Source organism: Miniopterus schreibersii (assembly GCF_964146895.1).
Source record: "Miniopterus schreibersii genome assembly, chromosome: 1".
Lineage (NCBI taxonomy): Eukaryota > Metazoa > Chordata > Mammalia > Chiroptera > Miniopteridae > Miniopterus > Miniopterus schreibersii.
In genome coordinates, this window is record NC_138101.1 from 161,944,949 (window position 1) to 161,966,285 (window position 21,337).

Consider the following 21,337-nt stretch of genomic DNA (forward strand, 5'->3'; position numbering starts at 1 on the left):
TCAGGTCATTTCTCAAAGGTTTTGGGTTGTAGTCTGTTGACTGCAGGGAGTACAATATTGTGTCCCCTTCCCCTAACACCAGTCACAGTTTGTCCACATCCACTGACCATGATGGGAGCAGAAGGGGTGATGGGGGAATCTAGGCAGGTTTCGTTTGTTAGGGGATTGGGTTTGTAGACCAATCATGTTGGGAGGGATGGGGGTTCAATAGGGAGAGTTCTGGGACCAGTGGGGATGGGTTAAGCAAGGGGCAGGAATGGGAGGTAGAGCCAGTGCTGGGTCTGGACTGGTATGAGAGCCTGAGGGGCCCAGGGGGTAGAGGGTAGGGCTGGGGGCGGCTAACCTGGTGAGTGTGGCTCAGCGGGGCGGCTGAGATGTCTAAGTTCAATGTAGAAGTCCTCGGGCGGGTACCTGGCCTCCAGGGCACTGATCTGGAAATGGGAGTCTAGTGAGAGGAATGACAGGGAGGAGCTATTATTCCCAGGGCCCTGGAATGGCGGGGAGGGGATGGGGGTGTAAGGGTCATGGTAGGGCAGGCTGGAAGGAATTAGGGCCCCTATGTGTAGCATTCAAAGGGGCTGGGGCCAGCAGGACAATGGGGATTTGCTAGAGCTGAGGCCATTAGCCTTGCTTCCCACCCCCTACCCCCTACAGGAATTGGTGTCCACCAGGGCAGTGGGAAGAAACCCTTGAAATGGGTACCTTGGTATAGGACCTAGGTTGGACAGGGGGTTCCTTTTCTAGATGGTGTGTGCATCTTCAGCCTCCATCTGGAATAATCCCCATACCTGGGGCCCTAGTAGTTTCCCTTGTCCCTGGGTCACAGCTACCCTCTCCCTACCCCCTAATATAGGAATGAAGAGGGTCCTGGGCTTCATTTGCTTATGAATCTGAAACAGGCACTTGGGTTTCCTCCTCACACCCCTTCTCCCTGGGGGAGATCATGCTCAGGATTCATCTACTAACCCTCTCTCTTAGAGCTAGGACAGGGCCCGCCTCAATGCAGAGAAGGAAAACAGGGTGGGACATGCTGGCAGGGACCACACTCAAATCACTACTGACCTAACACGTTCACATAGCTGTAAGGGGTCCAGCCTGCTGTGTCTCTGTCAAGGGACTTGTTACTGAGCTGTTTGGAGAGTAGGAGAGCCAGTTAATACCTAGTGCCCCAGAGGTACCCCTTGCCCAGACTTCACTCTTATCAGCCTTGTGCACCCACCTCTGTGATGATCCAGACCCACCTAGGTCCTAGATTGTTCAGGGAAAGGGAGAGGTAGGTGTTCCATGACAGGCCACCATGGTGTGGCTGATGCCAGCAGGAGCAGAACATACCACCATCTAAGCTGTCTGGCTGAAGCTGTATGGTTCCCAGGCCTTTGGGGAAAATGAGGGCAGGGGAAGGTCCTCCCAAGGGCCAAGAGCTGGCCTGAACCAAGCTGGTCCTGACGGGAAGTAGGTCAGCTGGGTGGGCCCTGGCAGTGTCTCACCTGCAACATGAGGCCATCTCCAGCACAGAGGAAGGTGCTAGTCTGCCTGCAACATCACTGCTGCCTCTGCCACTCGGCCTGGGCTGAGTGTGAGTTTCCCTTTAATATGACCAAGGGAAAACTTCAGGGTAGGGTGTCCTTATGGTGCAATCTTTTCTCTTCCTGTATTCTCACAGCCATATGAGGCCAGGATGGTTGTCCTCATTTCACAGATGGGACCCGAGTCCTGCTTATGGGTCCTGCACTTGGTTATACAAGGAGTCTGGCAGAGCTGGGTCTACAACTCAGGTTTCAGCTCCCACATCCATATTTGTATCATCTCATCACAGCTGCCTGCCTTTGCTACGTGTGTCCTGACTGTCTTCCAGAGGGGTCTCTGACTACACAAAGCCACTTTGGGCCCCTGGGGTGAGGTAAGCTAGAGAGTTACCAAGTGGGCTGCTTTACAGTAACTCCAGCACTTTACTGAATGAGGGTGGCTATTAGAATGAGACCAAGAATAACATGGCCACAAAGGATCTTTGCCTCTCATCCCTGGCATCCTTTGTCTCTAACCTGCTGCAGCCTTGATAATGTGGCTCTAGTTAATCAAGGGCCTCCTACTGGGAAACTTGATTCCTTTCCCTCAGCTTCCAGCTCCTCAGATAAGCCTAAAGCTGTAGCTGGGAATAGGGATCTGAGCTGAGATGATACCCTGGAAGAGGGGTCAAAGCTACAGGGCTCTATATAGGGCTGATGGCCACAGACCTTGCATATAGGCCTCAAGGTATCCTGTATGCAGCACTCTCATTTGGAAAATCTGAGGTGAGTGGCCTTGGGTGCTGACTTGGAGTTGTATAGTATCTGTGTTGTTAGAGTGTTCAGGCTGCACTGCCATCAGTTCTGTGGCAGCAGGCATGATCTGTGAGCTGATGGACATTTTCTGTAGAGCAGAGAGAAAGGTTTCCCCAAGCTCTAGGGCAGAGGCCTGGAATATGAAAAGTGCTCCTGTCCATGTTCCTGGCCCAGGATGGGTGTTGCAGGGAGCCAGGAGTCTGGTCCTGCTATTGTGTGTGTATACATGCTTAAGTGGGTGTCAGGAGGTGTGTGCAGCATGAGCCTGTCAAACCTTACAGTCCTTGAGGCTATTCTTCCTCATTTCTGAACTTCCTATTCTGCCAAGTATGGGTCCTGGCACACCAGCAGGGCTCACTATATGTGTATTCTAGACGTCCTTGCCCAAGGACCTGTAAGAAGACATCTTGCCACCAGCCCACAGTTATGCTCGGAGCTGTGAGGGAAGGCCCATAGGACTCACTGTTAACGAGAACACTGGCTATGGCTAATGTTTGGGTCCCATGTCCCTTGCATTGGTTCTGATTACAATAAATGGATGTGGGTGCACACTAATGACACATGGTATATCCAGGTACAAGGGCATCAGCTAGTTACCTGAGTAATAGTGGTTACTCTATAATGTGCTGGTTGTATACATGGTATTGGTAACCTACTTCAGTGATTGGTGGTATGTGGTGCAGGGTTTTGATTACATGTGTTAACGTGGTAAAGTGGCTACATGGTGTACATGGTTATGTGACAAGATTACACATGATCACATGACTTGGTACCAGCTGGTTACACACAGGGTGTGGGGTTAGTTACATGTGATGCCTGTTGGTTGCATGGCGCTTGTTGGCTCCATGTAACCTGCAGGCTCCCTGTTACATGCTTTACAGAGTGTTTACATGTTCCATGGACCATAGGGCTATGTTTAATGTATTGGCAGTTAGTTCCATGTGGACCTTCCAGGTGGGGGTAGGGTACAGTTCCTTCCTGGGCAGAGGTAAGGACTGAAGGGAGGACAGTGGGTAGGGGCTGGGGAGTCAGGGGCCCGGTACCTTTGTGGGGCTGTTCCTGTCCAGAGTGCTGGCCTGGCTGGTGGCAGGCCCCCCGCATACCAGTGCGTGGTAGCTGGAATTGGAAAAGCACTGGGCATGGCTGCTACTTTGAGACAAATCTGGGAAGAGAACAAGTTGCCACATACCATCATACTCCTGCCCCTGGAATGAGATGCCCCAATACTAATGCCTGGGCTGAGCAGCCTTGAGAGTGCTCTGCAAAAAGACAGCCAAGTCCCCCAGCCCCCAAGTTTTTGGCACCCCCTGCCCCTACAGAAATTTGTGGAGCCTGATTTCCCCTTCCCTCATGGTGGCCGTCCCTAAAGCATGCAGGATGCATGGTAGTCTCGCCAGTGTGGGGGGTGGTACCAGCAGCTGGAGCATGGATGAGAATATGCTTGCTTTGACAGCCTCAGATATCCCTGAGTCACTACTTAGGGGCTATGCTGATTCTCTCCTTCCTCCCCACAAGGTGAGATCCCATTAGTGAGGCCATAAAGAGAACCCTACTCTCCTTGGCCCCAGTCCTGCCCTCCTGCCCTATGTATTCCAGGACCTCTCGACAAGGCTGGAGGATTCCAGTGGAATGGCATGGGCAAACCTGGCCAACCTTGCTCATTACAGTCATAGAAGAAAATCCCCAAATCTTCTCTGTGGGCTTAGGCTTTCATCAGAGGATACTGCTTTGGTTGAAACCCCAGGGTGCGGGTGGGGGTCAGTGTGTGGGGAGATTGCAGGCCAGGGACTCTGAAGGTAAGGTCTGCATCTGGGCTGCCTCTGTCTATCCTGTAGCACCTAGCATGGAGCTGGGCACATGGTAAGCAACATGTAGTGGGAATGGGCTGATGTGATGTTGGTTTTATAAGTACAAGGGTAGGAGGCTTCAGGTCATCTGTGAGCTATGGAGCAAGCTGGAGAGAGCTGTCATCCTTGTGCTCCCACAGAGAGGCCGAGCCTCCTGTGGCCCAGGGCTATGGGTGATTTCAGAGCATTTCAGCCTCTTCTGTTTAACTAAATATGAAGCAAAAAGCCTTTCCTATTTCTAAGGCAGCAGTCAGGGTTCAGGGGAGTGGAAGGATCTGGCTCAATAGCCGCACCCTCACCCCTTCAGACTCCCAGATAGGATGCCTATTGGAGTTACCACCAGGTTTGTGGACAGACTGGGTTCCAGCCCGTCTGGCCATAGGGACATTGCCCACACTTTCAGATCCCCCCAAGGCAGGCACCATCCCCTTTCACTGTACTAACAGGGCCTTCCTAACTCTGGGAACTGGGAAGGGAGGGTTATTCTGATACCTTCACCCAAGGAAGCAAAAGTGGGACAGGGTCTGGACACTGGACCCCAAGGCCAGTTTCCTGAGGCATCACAGGAATCAGGCAGGAGAGAGGTCCCCTGGAGAGTTTTGGAAAGTTACTGCTTAGGTGGGTGCTCTTGTGGCTGAAGGATGGGAAGGTCTGGGGAAATGGAAGGAGGCTCCTCATCATAGGCATCCAGTGCTGGGGGCCCAGGAAATGATACCCTTGGGACCCTATCTGCCTTTCCCAAGTAGGTTCCTGCTCTCCACTCCCATCACCTCTCTAGGGGAGTCTGAGCATCCAGCCCCAGCTGCCCACCCTGCAGGCATGACCACCCACCTTTGGCAGTAAACTCAGGTGTCCCCAAGGATATGGTGTGGTTCTTCCTGGGTTGTATGCTGGGGGCATAGCCCTTACCTGAGAGGGAGTAGTCAGTGCTGGTCATCCTCATGGCAGGTGTGTAGGAGACACGGGGAGCCAGGTCACGGCCCTTCTCTTTCTGCCTTCGTCGGCGCCAGGCGAACAGGCCCAGCAGCACCATAATGAGGAACAACAGGAGGACGATGCCTGTGACAGCACCCACCGAGTGCCGCTCTGCACCCAAAGCTGGGCTGATCTTGGTGTAGGGATTCAGCTCCTCCATCATGAGGGCAGCTGTGGGTAGAGGGAGGACCTGAGCCTGGGGCCACCTGCTTGCTCTTCACAGCTCTAGACATCTAGACTTCTGTAACATTAGGAGACCTGGGTTCTGGTCCTGGCTCTATTCTTTAATTCTGTGATCTCAACCCTCACTGTGCCTGTTTCTTCAACTGCCTAAAGTGGGTGGTGTCCTAGAGAACCCCCCAGGAACAAATGTGATTGTGGATGGGAAACAAAATGATATTTATTGAGTATTTTACTGTTCCAAAAATGAGTTTCAGATAATAACTCATTTAACCTTCCCAACAGCCCAATGAAATAAGGACTGTTTAATTCCTTCTCTTTCACAAATGGAGAAACTGAATCACTGAAAGGTTAGGTAACTTGCCCAAGATCAGACAACCAGTTATTGGTAGGGTCAGATTTCTCAGGGGTAGAAAAAAATTAGACTCAGCCCTTCTCCCTGCTTACCAGCTGTGCTTCTTAGATGTGACTTAGAGTCCTCGGTTGGGTCATTTGTAATGGGGAGAGTAATCCCACCCTCCCCAGGGGACTGTGAGTACCATATGTGCTGTACCAATGTGCCCACCATTACTGCCCACAAAACCCCTCTTGATATGTGTGGCCTACCCCCGTCAGAATGCAATGTATAGGCTTTGCCCCCTTTTCTGTCATGTGGATAATAGCCCATTGTCATCCCCCATCTCCTAGAACCAATAGCAATATAATCCCTTACATGTTTGCAGCACTTTACAGAGGGTTTTTATGTATACAAAACCATTTATCAAGGGCTCACATTATCTCAACTTGGTCCTCCCAACTGCCCTACGGGTGTCTTCTGACTGTAGACCTGGAGCCAGGGTTGAGCCCCTGTGGGCTCCTTGGCTCTCAGCAGAACCTCTGGCCATCATGGAAGACAAGGATTAATCTACTCTTTCCATTGTGCATGTGGAGTAACAGGCTCAGCAAAAGGAAATGACCTGATCAAGGACACCTAGCAGGTTGACAGAACCAGAATCTGGCAGATCGTCAGATGGTCTGGTGATCTTTCCACAGCACTAGCTTGTGGTTACCCTTGCTTAGCTCACAGGAAGCTTGCCAAGGATGAGCACGGGGAAGACAGACTGCCTGCTCCATCTGCTCTCCAGCACCTGGAACCACCTCCTTCCTCTCCACCCAAATATGAATAAAGTCACAAAGTGTTATATAATCCAGTTGTTCCTGTTGGGATCTCCCTAGAGTCTGTCCCTGTGGGGACTTTTCCACATCCCCTTGCCCGAGGACTCTGCCATCTGTGTATTACCTTGGTCACACCTGATTCCTTTGAATCCAGAGCTGCAATAACAGGTGCCGGTGACGTGGTCACAGGTGGCATTGTTCATGCACTCACATAGCTGCTGACACCCATAGCCAAAGGTTCCTGGGGCACATCCTATGTAACATGAAGATTTGGAGTAGATAGCAAGACATAGCCACATTCCACCCCTCCCATCTGGGCAGCTGTGCCTCAGAGGGAAACCTACTTCTCTAGCTCGTCTTTGGTTTGATAGTTGGGGGTAGGCACCACCTCTAGCCCTGAGTTGGGGACACCCACCCTTATTTCCTTTTCACTTGACACATTTATACAGTATCCTCATGCCAGGCCCTGAGCTGGGTGCCATAGGGGCTTCAGAGAAGAATTGAACAGAGTCTGCCTCCCTCATTACCCGCTCAGGCCTCTCCTGTGCCTCAACAGTTCCCCATCCCCACTCAACTGGAGGAAGAAACCGAACAGCAGTATAAGCACGACCTCCAGCCCTTTTCCTTGGGAGTGACTCCAGAAGTCAAGGGAGCAGGGCATGTAGATCCCTGAATGGAGTAGACCTTGAAGGGGGAGGCTTTCCCTGTAGGAGGCTGAGGCCTGACACTGACACCCAGGGTCATGGGTTGGGAAAGCTTACTCTGCTCGCAGTGTCTCCCGGTGAAGCCTGTGCGGCAGGTGCACTTGCCGCTGATGTGGTCACAGCTGGCGCCATTCTGACACTGGCACACACGCCCACAGTCCTTCCCATAAAACGCTGCTGGGCAGCCTGGAGAAACGGAGTAACTGTGGAGGTGCAGCTGGGACCAAACCTGTCTCCTGCCACCTCTTTCTGAGCATGGGGTGAGGACTAGTGAGACCATGCACTCGGGCCATTTCCACACTCTGAACCCTCACACTGAAAGGGTGGCGAATCCTTTGGACAAAGGTGCCCTGGAACCAGAAGCCAGGCTGGGGTCTCCTGGCTGTGTAGTAACAGGCCACTCCTCTTCACTGGGCCCCACTGACCAAAGGAGGACTGGTCTTGGCGTTTGTTGGGGAACCTGATAGCCCTGCCCTCCCAGGACTTTGGGCTTCTTAACCCCTGAATCCAGTCAAGTTCCTCAATCCTGGGGGTGGGAGGGGGGGCGGCTCCCGACCCTGGGGCCCCACCTCCTCCCTCCCTCCAACTGCAGCCCTAGACAATCCCCAAGGCAGCCAGCAGGCCGCAGCGTGGGATTCTGAGTAGCTGGGAGGCCAGGGGGAGGAGCTTACGCTGCGTGCAGAAGAGTCCGGTCCAGCCAGGAGTGCAGCGGCAGGCCCCATCCTCTGCGCTGCAGTGCGCCCCGTTGTGGCAGCTGCATGTGTGGAAGCAAGCGGGGCCCCAGAACCCAGGTGGGCAAGCTGGGGTTAGATGGGATGCGAGGGTGAGGGCACGACAGAGATGAACAGACAAAGGGAGGGAGAGGAAGGGAAGATGCATGTCTGTCAAGATGCCAGGATGCACCCAGGTGGTATTTCCTGGCTTTCGGGGGGGTGGGTGGGGTGTACTGTATTGATCCCAGAATTCCTCCATTCACTTCCTGCCCCAGTCACCCAGGATTCCTATTAAGCCCAGGTTCTGTGCCCCCTCTCCCAGCTCTGAGTGTTCCTGAACCTTTCCTCTGGGGACTGACTGATTTGGAATGTGTAGGGGGTGTGATAAACTGTAAGTGTAGTTTACTGTGTGAACACTGTGTGCTAATTTCCCCATGAGAGTGGGAACTTTCCCTGGTAGGGACTCTGCTCTTTTGGCTGGTGAGCTCCCTGAGGATGGCACCTGTGTTTCCTTCATCAGAATGGAAATTCCCTCAGGCCAGAACATCTAACTGGGACTGCCCTAAGGGGCACTGGCTAGGTCTCACCCATCAGCCAAGGAGATACCCAGGGCAGAGCTTGGGTGTCTGCCCTTAGATTGGGGGGGGGTCCCTGTTAACCTTTAGATTAGATTAGATACACCTTACATGAATAGCCCCTATAATGCCCTGTCTAGGACATCATTCACATGGGCCACCCACAGGACACCCTCGCCCCTCTAAGGTGACTGCTCTTGCCTCACCTCACTTCCTTGCTCCCTAACTCCAGCATGCCAGTCCCTGCCCCCTCTTCCTCTCCATCCAAATGTAGGGGCTACTCCTTGCTCAGGTGCTGATGGAGTGTTAATTTTCATATTAATAATATTAATGGTACTACTGACAATATCAATACCTTTGACACTGGCAGTTAATAATGCCAGTGATCAAGCCTAACAATTCATCATGTTAGCTAGAGAGCTAAGCGGGACTCAGGTGGACATTCCTCTCGCAGAAGATTTTAGCCCTGGGAGGTAGAGGCACCAGCAACAAGGAGCAGGGTGTTTTGGGGCCTGACCTGGGATGGGGGGCATTCCCAGGAGGCGGTAGCTTACCCTGTGAGCAGTCCTTGCCAATCCATCCAGGGAAGCACTGGCAGGAGCCATCGATGGGGCTGCAGGTCCCATTGTTGGCACAGGAGCAGAGCTGGGCACAGTCCTGCCCAAAGTACCCTCCAGCACACACTGTGGACAGAGGACAGACTGGCACCTGCCCTCCCACCAGTACCAGACTACCACTCACAGCTGCATCCCTAGAAGTTTCCAGGCTACAGCCATGACCACCCTGGGGTCATGGATCTGTTTAGGAACTGTTCACTTCGGCCCTTCCCCACCGGCACATGAATGAGTTCCCCTATTTGTGCCCACAGCTGCATTCTTCAGAAGGCTCTATTAATGATCTCCTCCGACAGAGGAACAGATTGAAGCCCATGGGGTAGAATCACTCGACAGGTCTCACAGACAAGTGGAGAGGCTGGGAATCCCACCGCTGCACTCAGCCCAGTGCTCCCTGCACTGCCCTGCAGCCTTCTGCTTTCCATTACCACACTCTTGCCAGCATCACTGATCCCATAACTGTGAGGGCAGGAAATGTCTGTAGTTGAAAGGAGAGGGACAGATGCAGGTGGTATGTCTGTCTGCCATTTATTGGAGGACTGGCCCTGAATGTCTATCCCTGTCTACCTATTTCCTCTGTCTCTTGAAATCTGACCTATTCCTGAAGCCTCAGCTCAGTCCTGTTCTCAAGAGAGCTCCTGAGCTTCCATGGTATTTCTGCTTTGAGTCACTTGTAGAATTTCTTATCTCAACCTCTCCTGGAGGAGTCACTCGTTGGTCCCTGGAGGAAGGGCTGGTTTCCTCAACTAGGCTGCAGGCAACTTTAGGACTAGGTGTGAGTGTTAATTTCATTTCCCCTGCAATTCATCCTCCACCTCCTCCCTACAGCTTCAGCTCCCTAGAGCACAGCTGTCTTCATGGCACTCCTGTTCCCTGCCTGACATACTCAGTGGCTCCCCACTGCCCAGAATAAAAATTGGATCCTAGAGATCATCATTTAATCCACCTCATCCAGACGCATAAGCCACAGGTCCACGCACCACTTTCCAAATACGCCCCATGCCTGTCCTTGCTCCAGCTCTTCCCTTCCAGAATTTCCCTGACCCTCATGTCCAGCTATAGAAATCCTACCCGCCTACAGGACTCATCTTAAATGCCGCCTCCTGCAGTGATCCCTCTGTAGGAGGTGGCTAGTCCTTCGATACCAATTCTCTTCTCCCTTAGTAGAGTCTCAAGTTTTAGCTGGGCCTATGGCCCCCTGGAATAAAGAATATACTTCCCTGGCTCCTTCACAGCTTGGTGTGGCCATGTGCCTATATTCTGGCCAATGGTAAGTGGAAATGCATGTCTCTGCCTGTTCTCCTTGTTGAAGGATAATGTGGATTATGGAAAAGAACTGCGGGTGAGATGGCTGGAGCTCAAGTAGCCATCCTTCATCAGACGTGGAAGCCATGTGCTGAGCATGGCTGAACAAGGGGAAGGAGCCTGGGTCCCTGGCGTGTTTGTAAGCTGCCCTACCATTCCCTGGTGGCCTACTTCTGAATCTTCTCCCTGCTTTTTTTTTTTAAATGAGTGAGGGGCATAAAAATATTTGTCATTTTCAAAGCAGATATTTTGTGTTTTTTATGTCACCTATAGCAAAACTTAATCCTATCTGATTCACCCCTCTTCTCTCTTCTGGGGGGGTGATTTATCCCTGTTTGAGCTTCTAGAACACTTACTTTCTTCCCTGGTCTTCTGTTACTGTGGCTATGGGCCTGTTTCAGGCCAGGCCTAGGTTCCATCCATATCTGTGTCCCCAACAATGCCTGGAAAAACAACAGGCACTCAAGGCATAGTGGCTGAGTGTGGAAATACACTGGCCACCCCTTCCCCACACTCGTCTCCCAAGTTCTTCTGGGAAAGGCTGAGCTCAGGATTTTCCCCTCTAGACTCCAGGCTTTGTGAGGACAGGGAACCTGGCTCTCCTGCTCTTTGTTGGGTCTGAGTGGCCAGCACAGTGCCTGGAATGCAGCAAACACTCAGGAAATGTTGCAAAATAGGCCCCAAGAGCAATGACCTTCCAGTGGTTTCTGCTGGAAACTCCTGTCCCTTTGAGCTTCTCTCAGTTCAACATGCTCTGCTCAAAGCTCAGTTCCAGCCAGCGCCACATCCTCCAAGAAGGCTGCCTTGCACTCCTGTTGTGGAGGAGGAACTCCTGGAATCCCTGAGGCCCTCAGTTGGCCGAGCCACGCGGAGGATCATGGGGAGGTCTTGATTCTTGAAGAGAAGCGACTTCGCCAGTGCTCAGGTCTCTCAGACCTTGGGCTGTATTCTCCTTTATGCAACACCGCCTGGCACTCATATTGTCAGCCCTTCCCCAGCCAGATTTCCAGCACTTGGTGCCTAGGATCTGTGTCCACTCTGTGTCTTTCCTGTACATGATTAGTGGTTGGGACAAATAATAAAGGCAGCGTGGTAAAGCGAGCTCTCTGGTCGAAAGCCTTGGGTTTGGGTTTTATTTATGTATTCAACGAACACTTCTGTGGTGCTCTGTGCACCAGACACTGCAAAGTGCTTCACAAGTATGAGTTCAATGAACCTGTAACACTCTCATTATTATATATTTTCATTATTACTCCCTTTAATTAACTCTACTTCAGATGAGAAAACTGAGGCACTGAGAGGTTAAGTAACTTGCCTAAGGTCACTCAGCTGGGAATTTCTGCCACCTTCTGGCTAAGTAGCTCTGAGCAAACTACATCCCTCCTCTTAGTGTTTCCTCATCTTTGAAATGAGGATAAGCCTCACCCCCTGGCTTCAGGCTGTTAACAGCTATGGGCAGGCTGGTTGATTGGGGCCCTGTGCTCCTGGCAAAACCCCTAGTTCCTTCCAGGGGAGGTCCACTGCCAGGAGGATGACACACATCTCACCTCTTTGCAGCTCAGGCTTCAGCTTCCTGAAAAGCATGCAGCCCAGCCTCCTCTGGGAGGTGCTTGATTTGGGGAGCCCACCCCCCACAGTCCTGGCCAGAGCTTCTCCACCTACCCCCATCTCCAAAACCAACTCTGAGCTTCTCTAACAAGAGCCTTATCTTTGAAGCCTTTGTCACATATACAAGGCTGACAAATTCACCCACAGAGCTGCTAATGCGATCAGTCTAATACATTAATTGGTCCACTTCTTAGCTGAATCAAGAATGAGGCAGAGAGAGGGGTGGTGGAGAGAAGGGGGGCTGGTGAAAAGAAAACATCTGGTTATATTTAATCTATGTTTAATGATTCTGCATAAGCAATGTCTGTAATTTGTAACTTGCTGGAAAGCTGGTCATTAGAAAGTGTCAGTTCAATTTTTTACAAGGTTTGAGACTTAACCAGGGCAGTTGCCATTAATAGCAAACTCCATTAGATCTATATGTGGAAAATACACATTAGGCCAGCGGGAGATAAATCAGACATCGCAGGTTCTGAGAGTTACTCCTCGGGCTGCTTAGGTCCTAATTTAGACCCAGCCTATCCATATTGATGGCCGGGTCTCTGATGTTTAATAAGTAAACCTCGATGTGCCAGGTTATGATTAAACTGCCCTAGGAGGGCTGCAAGCAAATGAAACTGTCACATATGTTTCCCTGGGGCTCAAACTTCTCATGACCTCAGAGCATCAAGGAGTAAACTTTTCACTCATACATATTAACAGCCCATCCACTTACAAAAATAGTCCGGCTCAGTGGTGATTACTCATCAAAAGAATCAGTTCCCTGGGAGGTAGTGAGCTCTCAATAGTAAGTATTTAAGCAGAGGCCAGATGAGATTCTTGCACAGATGACCTTGAAGTTGCTTTTAGCTCTGAGTTTACCTTAGTCTAAGATCCTTTCCCTCCTTACAGGTTAGAGTGCAAATTCTGCAATCCTGTGTTCAAAGCTGTTCCGAAGGCCCCGACCACCTTCTCAGCCCCTTTCCCATCCCATCGCCAGTTCCACCATCCTTCAGCTATTCCCCACTGCTGGACAGTCGCATGCCCTCTCCTCTGTGCTTTTGCCACTCAAATGCCTTTCTTCCTTCTCTGTCTTTCAAGCTAAGACCCAGTGAAGTCCTGCCCAGCATGGAGCTGTTCCCCACATGTACACTGCCCTGGCCTAACTAAGCTGGGGCTGGATAAGCAATGGTGTGGGCTAGAGCCAGCTTCTACCTTTGCACTGTTAAACATTCAGGATTTCTGTGACCGTTGCTAAACCATCGGTACCTTGGGAATATTTTATCATGGAAATTTACAAATGTTAAAAATCAAGGCTCTCCCATGGAGAGAACAAGTTTAGCAGCACACCAAAGCAAATAAGCTTTCTCTCCATTTTTACCTCCTGTTGAGTGGTAGAGGTTGGCTGGAGCTGGTGGTGTGAAAGATTCTGCAGCTGAGACAGGAGAGCGGGTGGTGTGGGATTAGTGATGTTGGCCTGAGTGCGAGGGGAGGAGGGCTGCAAAATTGCCATCTCCAGCTGAAGCCAAAACCCACTCTGAGCTCCCACAGCTTTCTCTGCCTTTACCACTTGGCCCTCACATAAGCCACGTGGACCTCACCTACACTTATTTCATTTCTCATCCATTTAGCATGGGCTTTGGCATCAGAATTTGTTTCTTGCTCTGCCACTTGCTGTGAGAGCTTGGAGAAATGATTTAACCTCTCTGAGCTTGTGCGTTTAGCTGCATCATGGCTTTGTCTCACACCTCGTGGTGCCCAGTTCTTAGAAAGGTAGGCCCAAGGCCTGAAGAGGCAAGGAGCTGCCTCCACAGAGCACGATGAGACTCCCAAACCTTCCTTCCCTGCCACTTCCCTCCCAGGACACCTCACCTCCCTGGCTCCCATCTTCCCCCTGTGGCAGTACCTTGGTTGCAGAGGGCTCCAGAGAATCCGGGGAGGCACTCACAGGTGCCGCTGACGTGGTGGCAAGGCCCACTGCTGTGCACACAGAGGGGACACGGCTGGGCGCAGCTGTGGCCATAGAACCCAGGGGGGCAGACTGGAGGTGAAGGGGAGATGTGGTCAGCAGCCCAAGGGGCCCCAGCCAGACTGGTCACCCCTCCAGTCCCACACAGTGATGAAAGGAGGCTCCTCAAAAATATGGGGAGAGCCACACCCACCCCACACCTTGGAGGGCCTGGTCCTGTTTCCACTGAGGAACTGGGCTGGGCCCTGAACTTGGGGACAGGAAAGCCAAGGAGAGAGGGGACTAAAGGAAGGGATTTGATGGGGCTGACTCAGAGCCCAGCCTCGCTCAGGTTGGGACTAGTTCTAATTGGGAAGGGGTGGGAGGATGAGCCATCTGAGGTCTGGAGGATGACAAGGGGTGTGTGTGTTTAGCCTTACTTCTCTGGCATAAGGGTCCTCGGAAGCCAGGGGCACACTCGCAGCTCCCATCCTCTGGGGAGCAGGAGCCACCGTTCTCGCAGCTGCAGGAGATGGAGCAGTTGGGGCCCCAGCGACCAGGTGGACACGTGCTGTCACAGCGGATGCCTGTGGGCCAAAGGCAGACTCAGATCAGTGGGAAGAGGGGTGAGGGCAAAAGGAAGAATGTGGAAAGGGGGCACCGTGCAGTATGAAGAGGTGGAGGCAAACAGTGCATCTGGAATGTGGAAGAAAAACCCAGCCAAGGCTTGGCCTGTCGGGAAGAGGTGTTGCCGAAACTGAGCCCTAAGGGCTAAGGGGAAACTGACCAGTTAAAGGAAACCCTATATGTGAAAAACAGGAGGCAGGAGAGAGAATCATGCCTTGAAAGAAAAAATAGTGCCCTGTGGCTACACCCTAAAGTATAAAATGAGATATGGCAAGAGATGAGATTGTGGGAGTAAGGGACCACATCATGAAGGGCTGCCTTCATTTTTGACATATTAGTTGGTATCCAAGGTTAGGCCTGGGAGAAACCAACTGTGGGGAAGGGAGTGCTGTTACGGAGGGCTGCACAAGCTGGGGGTGAGCTACATGCCCACCCAGGGAGCCCAGGAGCCACTGGTTCTAGCTGGGTCCCAGCCAACTACCTCTGGGGCAGGGCCCAGAGAGTGGGTGGCATCTTTTCAGAATTTTTCGGCCACAATCCTTGGTGTAATATGTATTTTATGTCATAGGTGCACACATACATATAATAGAAACCAAGTCTTTGAAAAATGACATTTACTGTGTATGATGCACTCTGATATTTCTCTGCACTGTGATGTATTCTATTCATTAAGAAAAAAGAAAGCTAGTTGTGACCCAACAAATGGATCTAAATGACCGACCCTTAGTTTGACAAATGGCGGCCTATGGGGGATGGACGGAATGTCTCACTAAGAAAGAGGAGCAAGGCCTACACATTCTTTTTGAGCTGAGAGAGAGGCAATTATGTGTTGGGGTGATTAGATCCAAAGGCTAAGGAAGGAATTTTAAAAGGCGTGAGGCTGGAGGCCTCGCTCTGGCTGGGGTGGGGTTTGCTCCCAGGCAGAGAGGCTTCCATTCTCACAAGTATTAATTAGCTGAATGGACTGGGTGGGCCCTGGCGACCTGCGTGGCTTTGGAAGGTGAATATCAGAAGCTCAAGGAGGAGCAGAATTAGTTTAAAAATCATGTCTGCCTTGTTATAAGGATGGGTTTTGACAGACAGACAGAAAATGGGAGGAAGACGGTCAGGCCCAATGAACAGAGCCAGTCCTGGCAGTGGTGGAACAGTGCAACCAATTCAGCAGCAGGCTGGCACTGTACAGCCCACCTGGGCTTGCGGGGGGGGGGGGGGCAGGACAGCGAGAGAGAACAGGAAGGGGAGGCCACAGGCTGCACTCATCCTCCAGTGCCTCTGTCTAGCCTAGTGCCCGCTCCCTCCCTGCCATAGATCCTTTTCACAGCAGGCTCTCCAGGAAATAGGTCTCTGTGTGGAGGGTGAGGGGAGAGCTTCTCCCCAGGGAATGGGATCTTTCCCCAGTGAGAATCTGGTGGCCACATTTCACCCCTCAATGGAGGCCTCTCCCAGTGGAGTGTCAGGTGCACAAGAGGTGAATCCTGGACCAGCAGCATGGATTGACTGAAGGGAGCCTGGGGAAGGGGAAACAAAGCTGTGTAAAACCAGAAACCTTGAGCCACCCCAAGGAATTCTTTTGCCTGTGGTTGTTGAAAACCCAGGATTCAGACTGCAGGCCAAGGGATGCTACTGTTCCTGAGGGCACCCTGGACTAAGATGGACTCCCCCATGTGATGGGGACCTCTGATCCCGCCTGCGCATCAAGTGTTCTTTGTAGGGTGACCAAGCGCCTGTATCAACACAGACATGGCTCTTTCCTAGAACTATATGCGGATGTTACTGATTAATAAAACACACTGCTTGCAAAAGCACCCCGGAATTTATGGCAGGGTGTTGCTATTGTTTCCCCCACAGTTGGTGGATATTAAAAATACAGATACTCTCATATGCGGGATCCTCAAAATGATGATTTTCATGTCAGATAGGGGTCCTCTTGGAGATTAGAAACTCTGGGATAAGATGATTATGCTCAGGTTGCAGGTGGCTGCAAGGGCCCACTGGGTTCTAGGATTTGGCAATTATTCGATTCTAGGCCTGGTTCTGTGGGAGTGGGGCTCATGTTTGAGCTTTCTTTATGTCCTAAGAGCTACCTGGAACTTAAGGAATTGGGACTTAAGTGGGGAGAAGGGCCCAGGGTTCTCCCTGTGCAGAGTGCCCAGTTCTAAAAGGGGACTTAGTGTGGTCAAAGGGGCTGACCTTGGCCTTGTGGGAGGCTCTCCAACTACAGCTTCTGAAGAGGAATAGCGTTATCAGCCACCTTCCCTAGGTGCCATTTTCCCTATAGTTGAAGGAGGATAATAATTCCCCCTAGAGGTCCCTCCCCTTCCAACCCCCAGGGAATCTCCCTGCTTTATTTTTCAGGACTTTACACGCATCTATATTAGTGGGCTAAGAATTCATATATTGTAACCTCTAGTTCATGCCACAAGGCCAGCAGCAACTCAGCAGCCCTCCACCTTCAGGGTCTGCTTAGGGCCTTCCTTCTCCAGGAAGCCTTCCTGGATGTCTGCCCAGGGATTCAAGCATCTAATTGATAGCCACCTGCATACAGCTTTGTCCCCACCTATTATTTTAATGTTACATTCATGCGTCCAGTATCCCCTGCCAGCAATTTGAAGACAGGGACTATGGTTTCCTGACACTTTTGACCCTCATTTGGTGCTTCTAATAGACAGAGATGCCATCTTGGTCATTTTTGCATCTCTGGTGCCCAACACAGTGTCTGGCATACAATAAGTGCTCAAGGACAACTCTGTTTTTGAGTTTTGCCATTCTTACCGCTGGTGGGCCTGACACAGTGCTGGGCACATGGTAGCTGCCAAATAAAGACTTGGTAATGGCTTGAGTTAGGAAATGCTAACTAAATGAGTAAATGGTTCCCCCTAAAAAAGCAATCCTGTGTCTTCCATCCCTTGTCACTCATGTCCTGAGACCTTGGGCCACTCCCTTCCCTTATCTGTAGTGTGAAGAGCTTGGAGTAGATCATCTTCAAGGTCTCCTTCACTTTGAGAGGAAAAACCATATATGGTTATAGGTCAGCTCCTTTTAATTACCTCAAGAAACACGTAGTAAGCACCTACTATGTGCAGGGCAAGATGAATTAGACATGATGCCAGTCGTCATGAAGCCTGTGGCTTATGGGCATGGGGAAAAGACATGAACACACTTTGGGCCCAGAAAAACAGGTGTTGAGCCAAGGCACCAGCAATATGTCCGGGGCTGGGGAGTTGGGTGGGTGGGGAGGGCTCACCAAACAGGAGGCTGGGGCCTGTCTCCTGTCTCCTTCCTATCCCTAGTCGCCTTCTGCATGATAAACCTCAGGACATCAATCGCTCCTTTGAAATGACTTCAGAACCATGTTTGGGGAAATTAGCTTTAGAACAGCAGAGGCTTTCCTGAAAGGTTGTCCATCAAAGACAGAATTTCTAAGCACCAGATGTCATTAAAATCTTATCGGCTCACTTGAAATTAAGGCAATGAAAAATTAAAGTGGATTTCTACTTGGCTCCAGCTAAGAGTCTAAGGTGCCAGTGTACTGAAGGGCAGGGCAAGGGGAGCCAGGTCAAAGATTTTGCAGAGGAAGCAATGTCCCTGGCCCTGGACTGCTCAGAAACTTTTGCTTGTGGAGAACAGGCTGCTCAGCAGCCTGGTGTGAATTATTTATCTGAGGACATCCACTGCCAGCAATGCCTGTATTTCTTTCTCCTTGGGACTGGCTAGTGGGTTCATCCACACAGTATATCATTATTAAGCACTTTCTCTATTCAAGGTTTACATTTACTGAGCACTTACTATGTGCCAGGCACTGTTAGCACTTATAGGTATTAACTCATTTAAACTTCAAAAAAGACCATTATAAGTATCTGCATTTTATGGATGGAGAGTCCAGGCCCTGCCCTGACAGGTTAAAGGACCTGCCCAAGGTCACAAACCCCGGCAGTCTGGCTCCAGCTCTGTGTTCTTATGGCTGTGTTACCCATATCTCAGTGTGTGGCAGGCAGTGGATAGAGTGGTGAGCAAGGTGGATGTGGTCCCTGCCTCCATAGAGCTGATGGTCGAGGTAGGGAGGCAGATAACAAAGAAATAGTTTCTGATCTGAGCTCAGTGACAACTGCAGTATATACTGCAAAAGGAAAAGTGTAGGGTATTGTGAGAATAAACAAAAGGGGCTCTTACATAGTCTCGGACAGGTTGAGGGGGTGGGTTGTAGGTGGGGAGAGAGCCTTGGCAGAGGAAATAATCTTGAAGTTGAAATCTGGTGGATGAGAAGGCGTATCAGGTGAAGAGATAGGGAAGGAGTGATACGGGCAGAGGGACTGCACTTAGGTGGCTGGAATGCAGTGAGTGATGGGAGGGGGCAAAGGAGAGGTGGGGGAGCTGGGCAGGGCCACATCACGTGGGCCCCGGGCCACTGTAAGGATTTTGGATTTTATATGAACGCCATGGGAAGCCACTGAGGCATTCTGAGCAGGGATTGATGTGAAAGGATCTGGGTTTTGAAAAGTTCACTTTGGCCACCCAGTGATGCAGCTGGGCAAGAGTGGGAGGCCCAGAGACCAAGCAGAAGGCCAAGGCAGTGCCGGCTGAGAGATGGTGCCTGGGGGACTGGAGTGGGGGCAGTGGGAGGGAGAAAGTGATAGATTTGCCATGAGTTTAGAAGGTAGGCTGAGAGGACATGTAGAGACCAGAACTTAGCCTGAGCTCAGGAGAAGGTTCCTGTCCCTCTCTCCACCATATCTCTGCAAACGCCTACATCCACCAGGTGTCAGCCTTTGTCTGATTCTTTACTGGTGTGCCCCTACCCCTTAGAAGAGAGCCTGCGAACAGGCGTTCAATAAATATTTGTTTACTCAAATTGAGTAGAATGGAGAACTGAAGCCCAGGAATAAAGAGAAAGGCGCATATTTAGGGAGCTAAAGGAAGGTAGTGAAGGAGAGAGAGCAGTCAAGAGAAGACGGAAAACACCAAGAACCCAGATTATAGGACCTGGGTGGTGGTGAGGCAGAAGGGAGTTACCTGTCCATCCAGCCAGGCAGCAGCAGTGGCCTGTGACAGGATCACAGCCATCAGCGTGGCTGCAGTCACAGCGCTCACTGCAGTTTGGCCCAAATGTGCCATCCTGTGGACAGAGGGGAGAGAGAAATGATCAGATCCACACCCCCAGAGCTTCACACACTTCTGTTGGATTTTTTAAAAAAATATTTTGATTTGAGAAAGGGAGAGGGAGAGAGAGAGATAGAAACATCAATGAGAGAGACAGCTCAATCGGCTGCTTCCTGCATGCCCCCTACTGGAGAATGAACCAGCAACCTCTTGGTGCATGGAAACGACACAACCATTGAGCCACACCGGCCTGGCTTCTGTTGGATTTTGATGACAAAACTGAGCTACTGCCCTGCAAGGATGCAGAGAGACTTAGGCTGGGGCACAGTGGGAGCACTTTTTATAACTGGGGATCAACACAGCCATGAAGCCACTCCAAATAATTCTCTGGCTACGTTAACAAGAGCATGGGGTTTGGAAGGAGGGAGGGGATGGTCCTGCCCTACTTCTCAATGGTCAAAATCAGAGGGCTCTAATGCCCACTAATCAAAACTGTAAATGAAAATTCCCTTTACAAATTGCAACACATGGATCACATGTGAGGAATGACTGGGGTTCTTTGTTCCTGGGGAAGGAGGTGACTAACATTTGTCGTGTGTTCATTAGGTATCAAGAGCCTTATATAACTCTTTCTCCTCTTCACAATGACTCTATGCAATGAGTCCATTATATCACAATTTACAGATGAGAAATATGGTTAGAGAAGGGAAGTATCATGCTCAAGGTAATATAGCTAGGATGTGGCAAAATCAGGATTTGAACCCAGGACTGCAGGACTCATTCAACAATATTGCATCTGTTGGTTTAACTCATTCGTATCTTAGACTGAGATCCAGCGATTAAATCTAGGTGGTTACTGCTGGGTAGCGCTTGGTTTAGTACTCCTACACCCCGATCATAAAATTATAGACACTGGAACCAGAAGGAAACTTCGACATGATCTATCAAGGAATGGAACTCTGATGGATTAGTAAGGTTGTCCTATAGCACTGTGTTGTGAAGGGTTCTGCAGCTGCATTTGGGCTCAGGTAAACATGCTGAGTCAACTAATAATGTTTACCAAGAGCAGCAAGGGGCAAGGGATGCCACATCGCCATATCACCACATCTGCCAAGTATTTGCCATTTTATAGATGAGAGGGCTGAAGCCTGAAGTAGGAAAGTGGTCACAGAGAGGTTAGAACTAGGGCTGAGACCTGATCCAAGGTTTCCAGTCCCGCTCTTCTCCGTGGAAAAAATAACCACAGGGAAAGGACACGAGGGGATCCTGGGCCCACAGAGTCCTTTCCAGGCCTGGACACTCACCGGGCAGGGCAGCTCACAGGTGTCTCCCAGCCAGCCGGGGGTGCAGGAGCAGGAGCCGTCTGTGGGGCTGCAGGCCGCCCCATTGGCACAGGTGCAGCTCTCGTTGCAGTTTAGGCCCCATGTCCCACTGGGACAGGGCAGGGTGCAGTCGAGGCCCTGCCACCCTGAGGGAGGGAGAGAGGTTGTTGGCTCTCCATTCAGGCCCAGCACAGCGTTCTGCTCACTCCCCACCTCTCCACCCCCAACTCTGTTAGGGCATCCTGTCCAAACCCAAACTACTCAGATTGCTGGGTAGTCCGCTGAGAAATACGCAGGGCTGTTAGAGCTGGGGCTAGAACGCGGGTTGCGGGCCTGCCAATTCTTACTATTTCTGCTTTGGGCTGAT

General features: G+C 51.1%; 1 protein-coding gene across 2 annotated transcripts in view; it reads right to left on the minus strand.

Annotated features, from left to right (window-relative positions):
- The window catches only part of MEGF11 (multiple EGF like domains 11), a 330,575-nt gene that overhangs the window by 12,376 nt on the left and 296,862 nt on the right, over nucleotides 1-21,337 (minus strand). Inside the window, exons 12-23 of one of the 2 annotated variants that reach the window (XM_081155271.1) lie at nucleotides 20,953-21,116; nucleotides 19,562-19,664; nucleotides 14,365-14,511; nucleotides 13,883-14,017; nucleotides 9,025-9,153; nucleotides 7,854-7,982; nucleotides 7,240-7,368; nucleotides 6,603-6,731; nucleotides 5,078-5,314; nucleotides 3,365-3,483; nucleotides 1,063-1,129; nucleotides 344-445 (exon numbers count right to left, since the gene is read on the minus strand). In XM_081155271.1, coding sequence (XP_081011397.1) covers nucleotides 344-445; nucleotides 1,063-1,129; nucleotides 3,365-3,483; nucleotides 5,078-5,314; nucleotides 6,603-6,731; nucleotides 7,240-7,368; nucleotides 7,854-7,982; nucleotides 9,025-9,153; nucleotides 13,883-14,017; nucleotides 14,365-14,511; nucleotides 19,562-19,664; nucleotides 20,953-21,116 — 1,590 coding nt within the window. The remainder of the gene's footprint in view (nucleotides 1-343; nucleotides 446-1,062; nucleotides 1,130-3,364; nucleotides 3,484-5,077; nucleotides 5,315-6,602; nucleotides 6,732-7,239; nucleotides 7,369-7,853; nucleotides 7,983-9,024; nucleotides 9,154-13,882; nucleotides 14,018-14,364; nucleotides 14,512-19,561; nucleotides 19,665-20,952; nucleotides 21,117-21,337) is intronic. The other variant, XM_081155272.1, reaches the window with a different exon arrangement.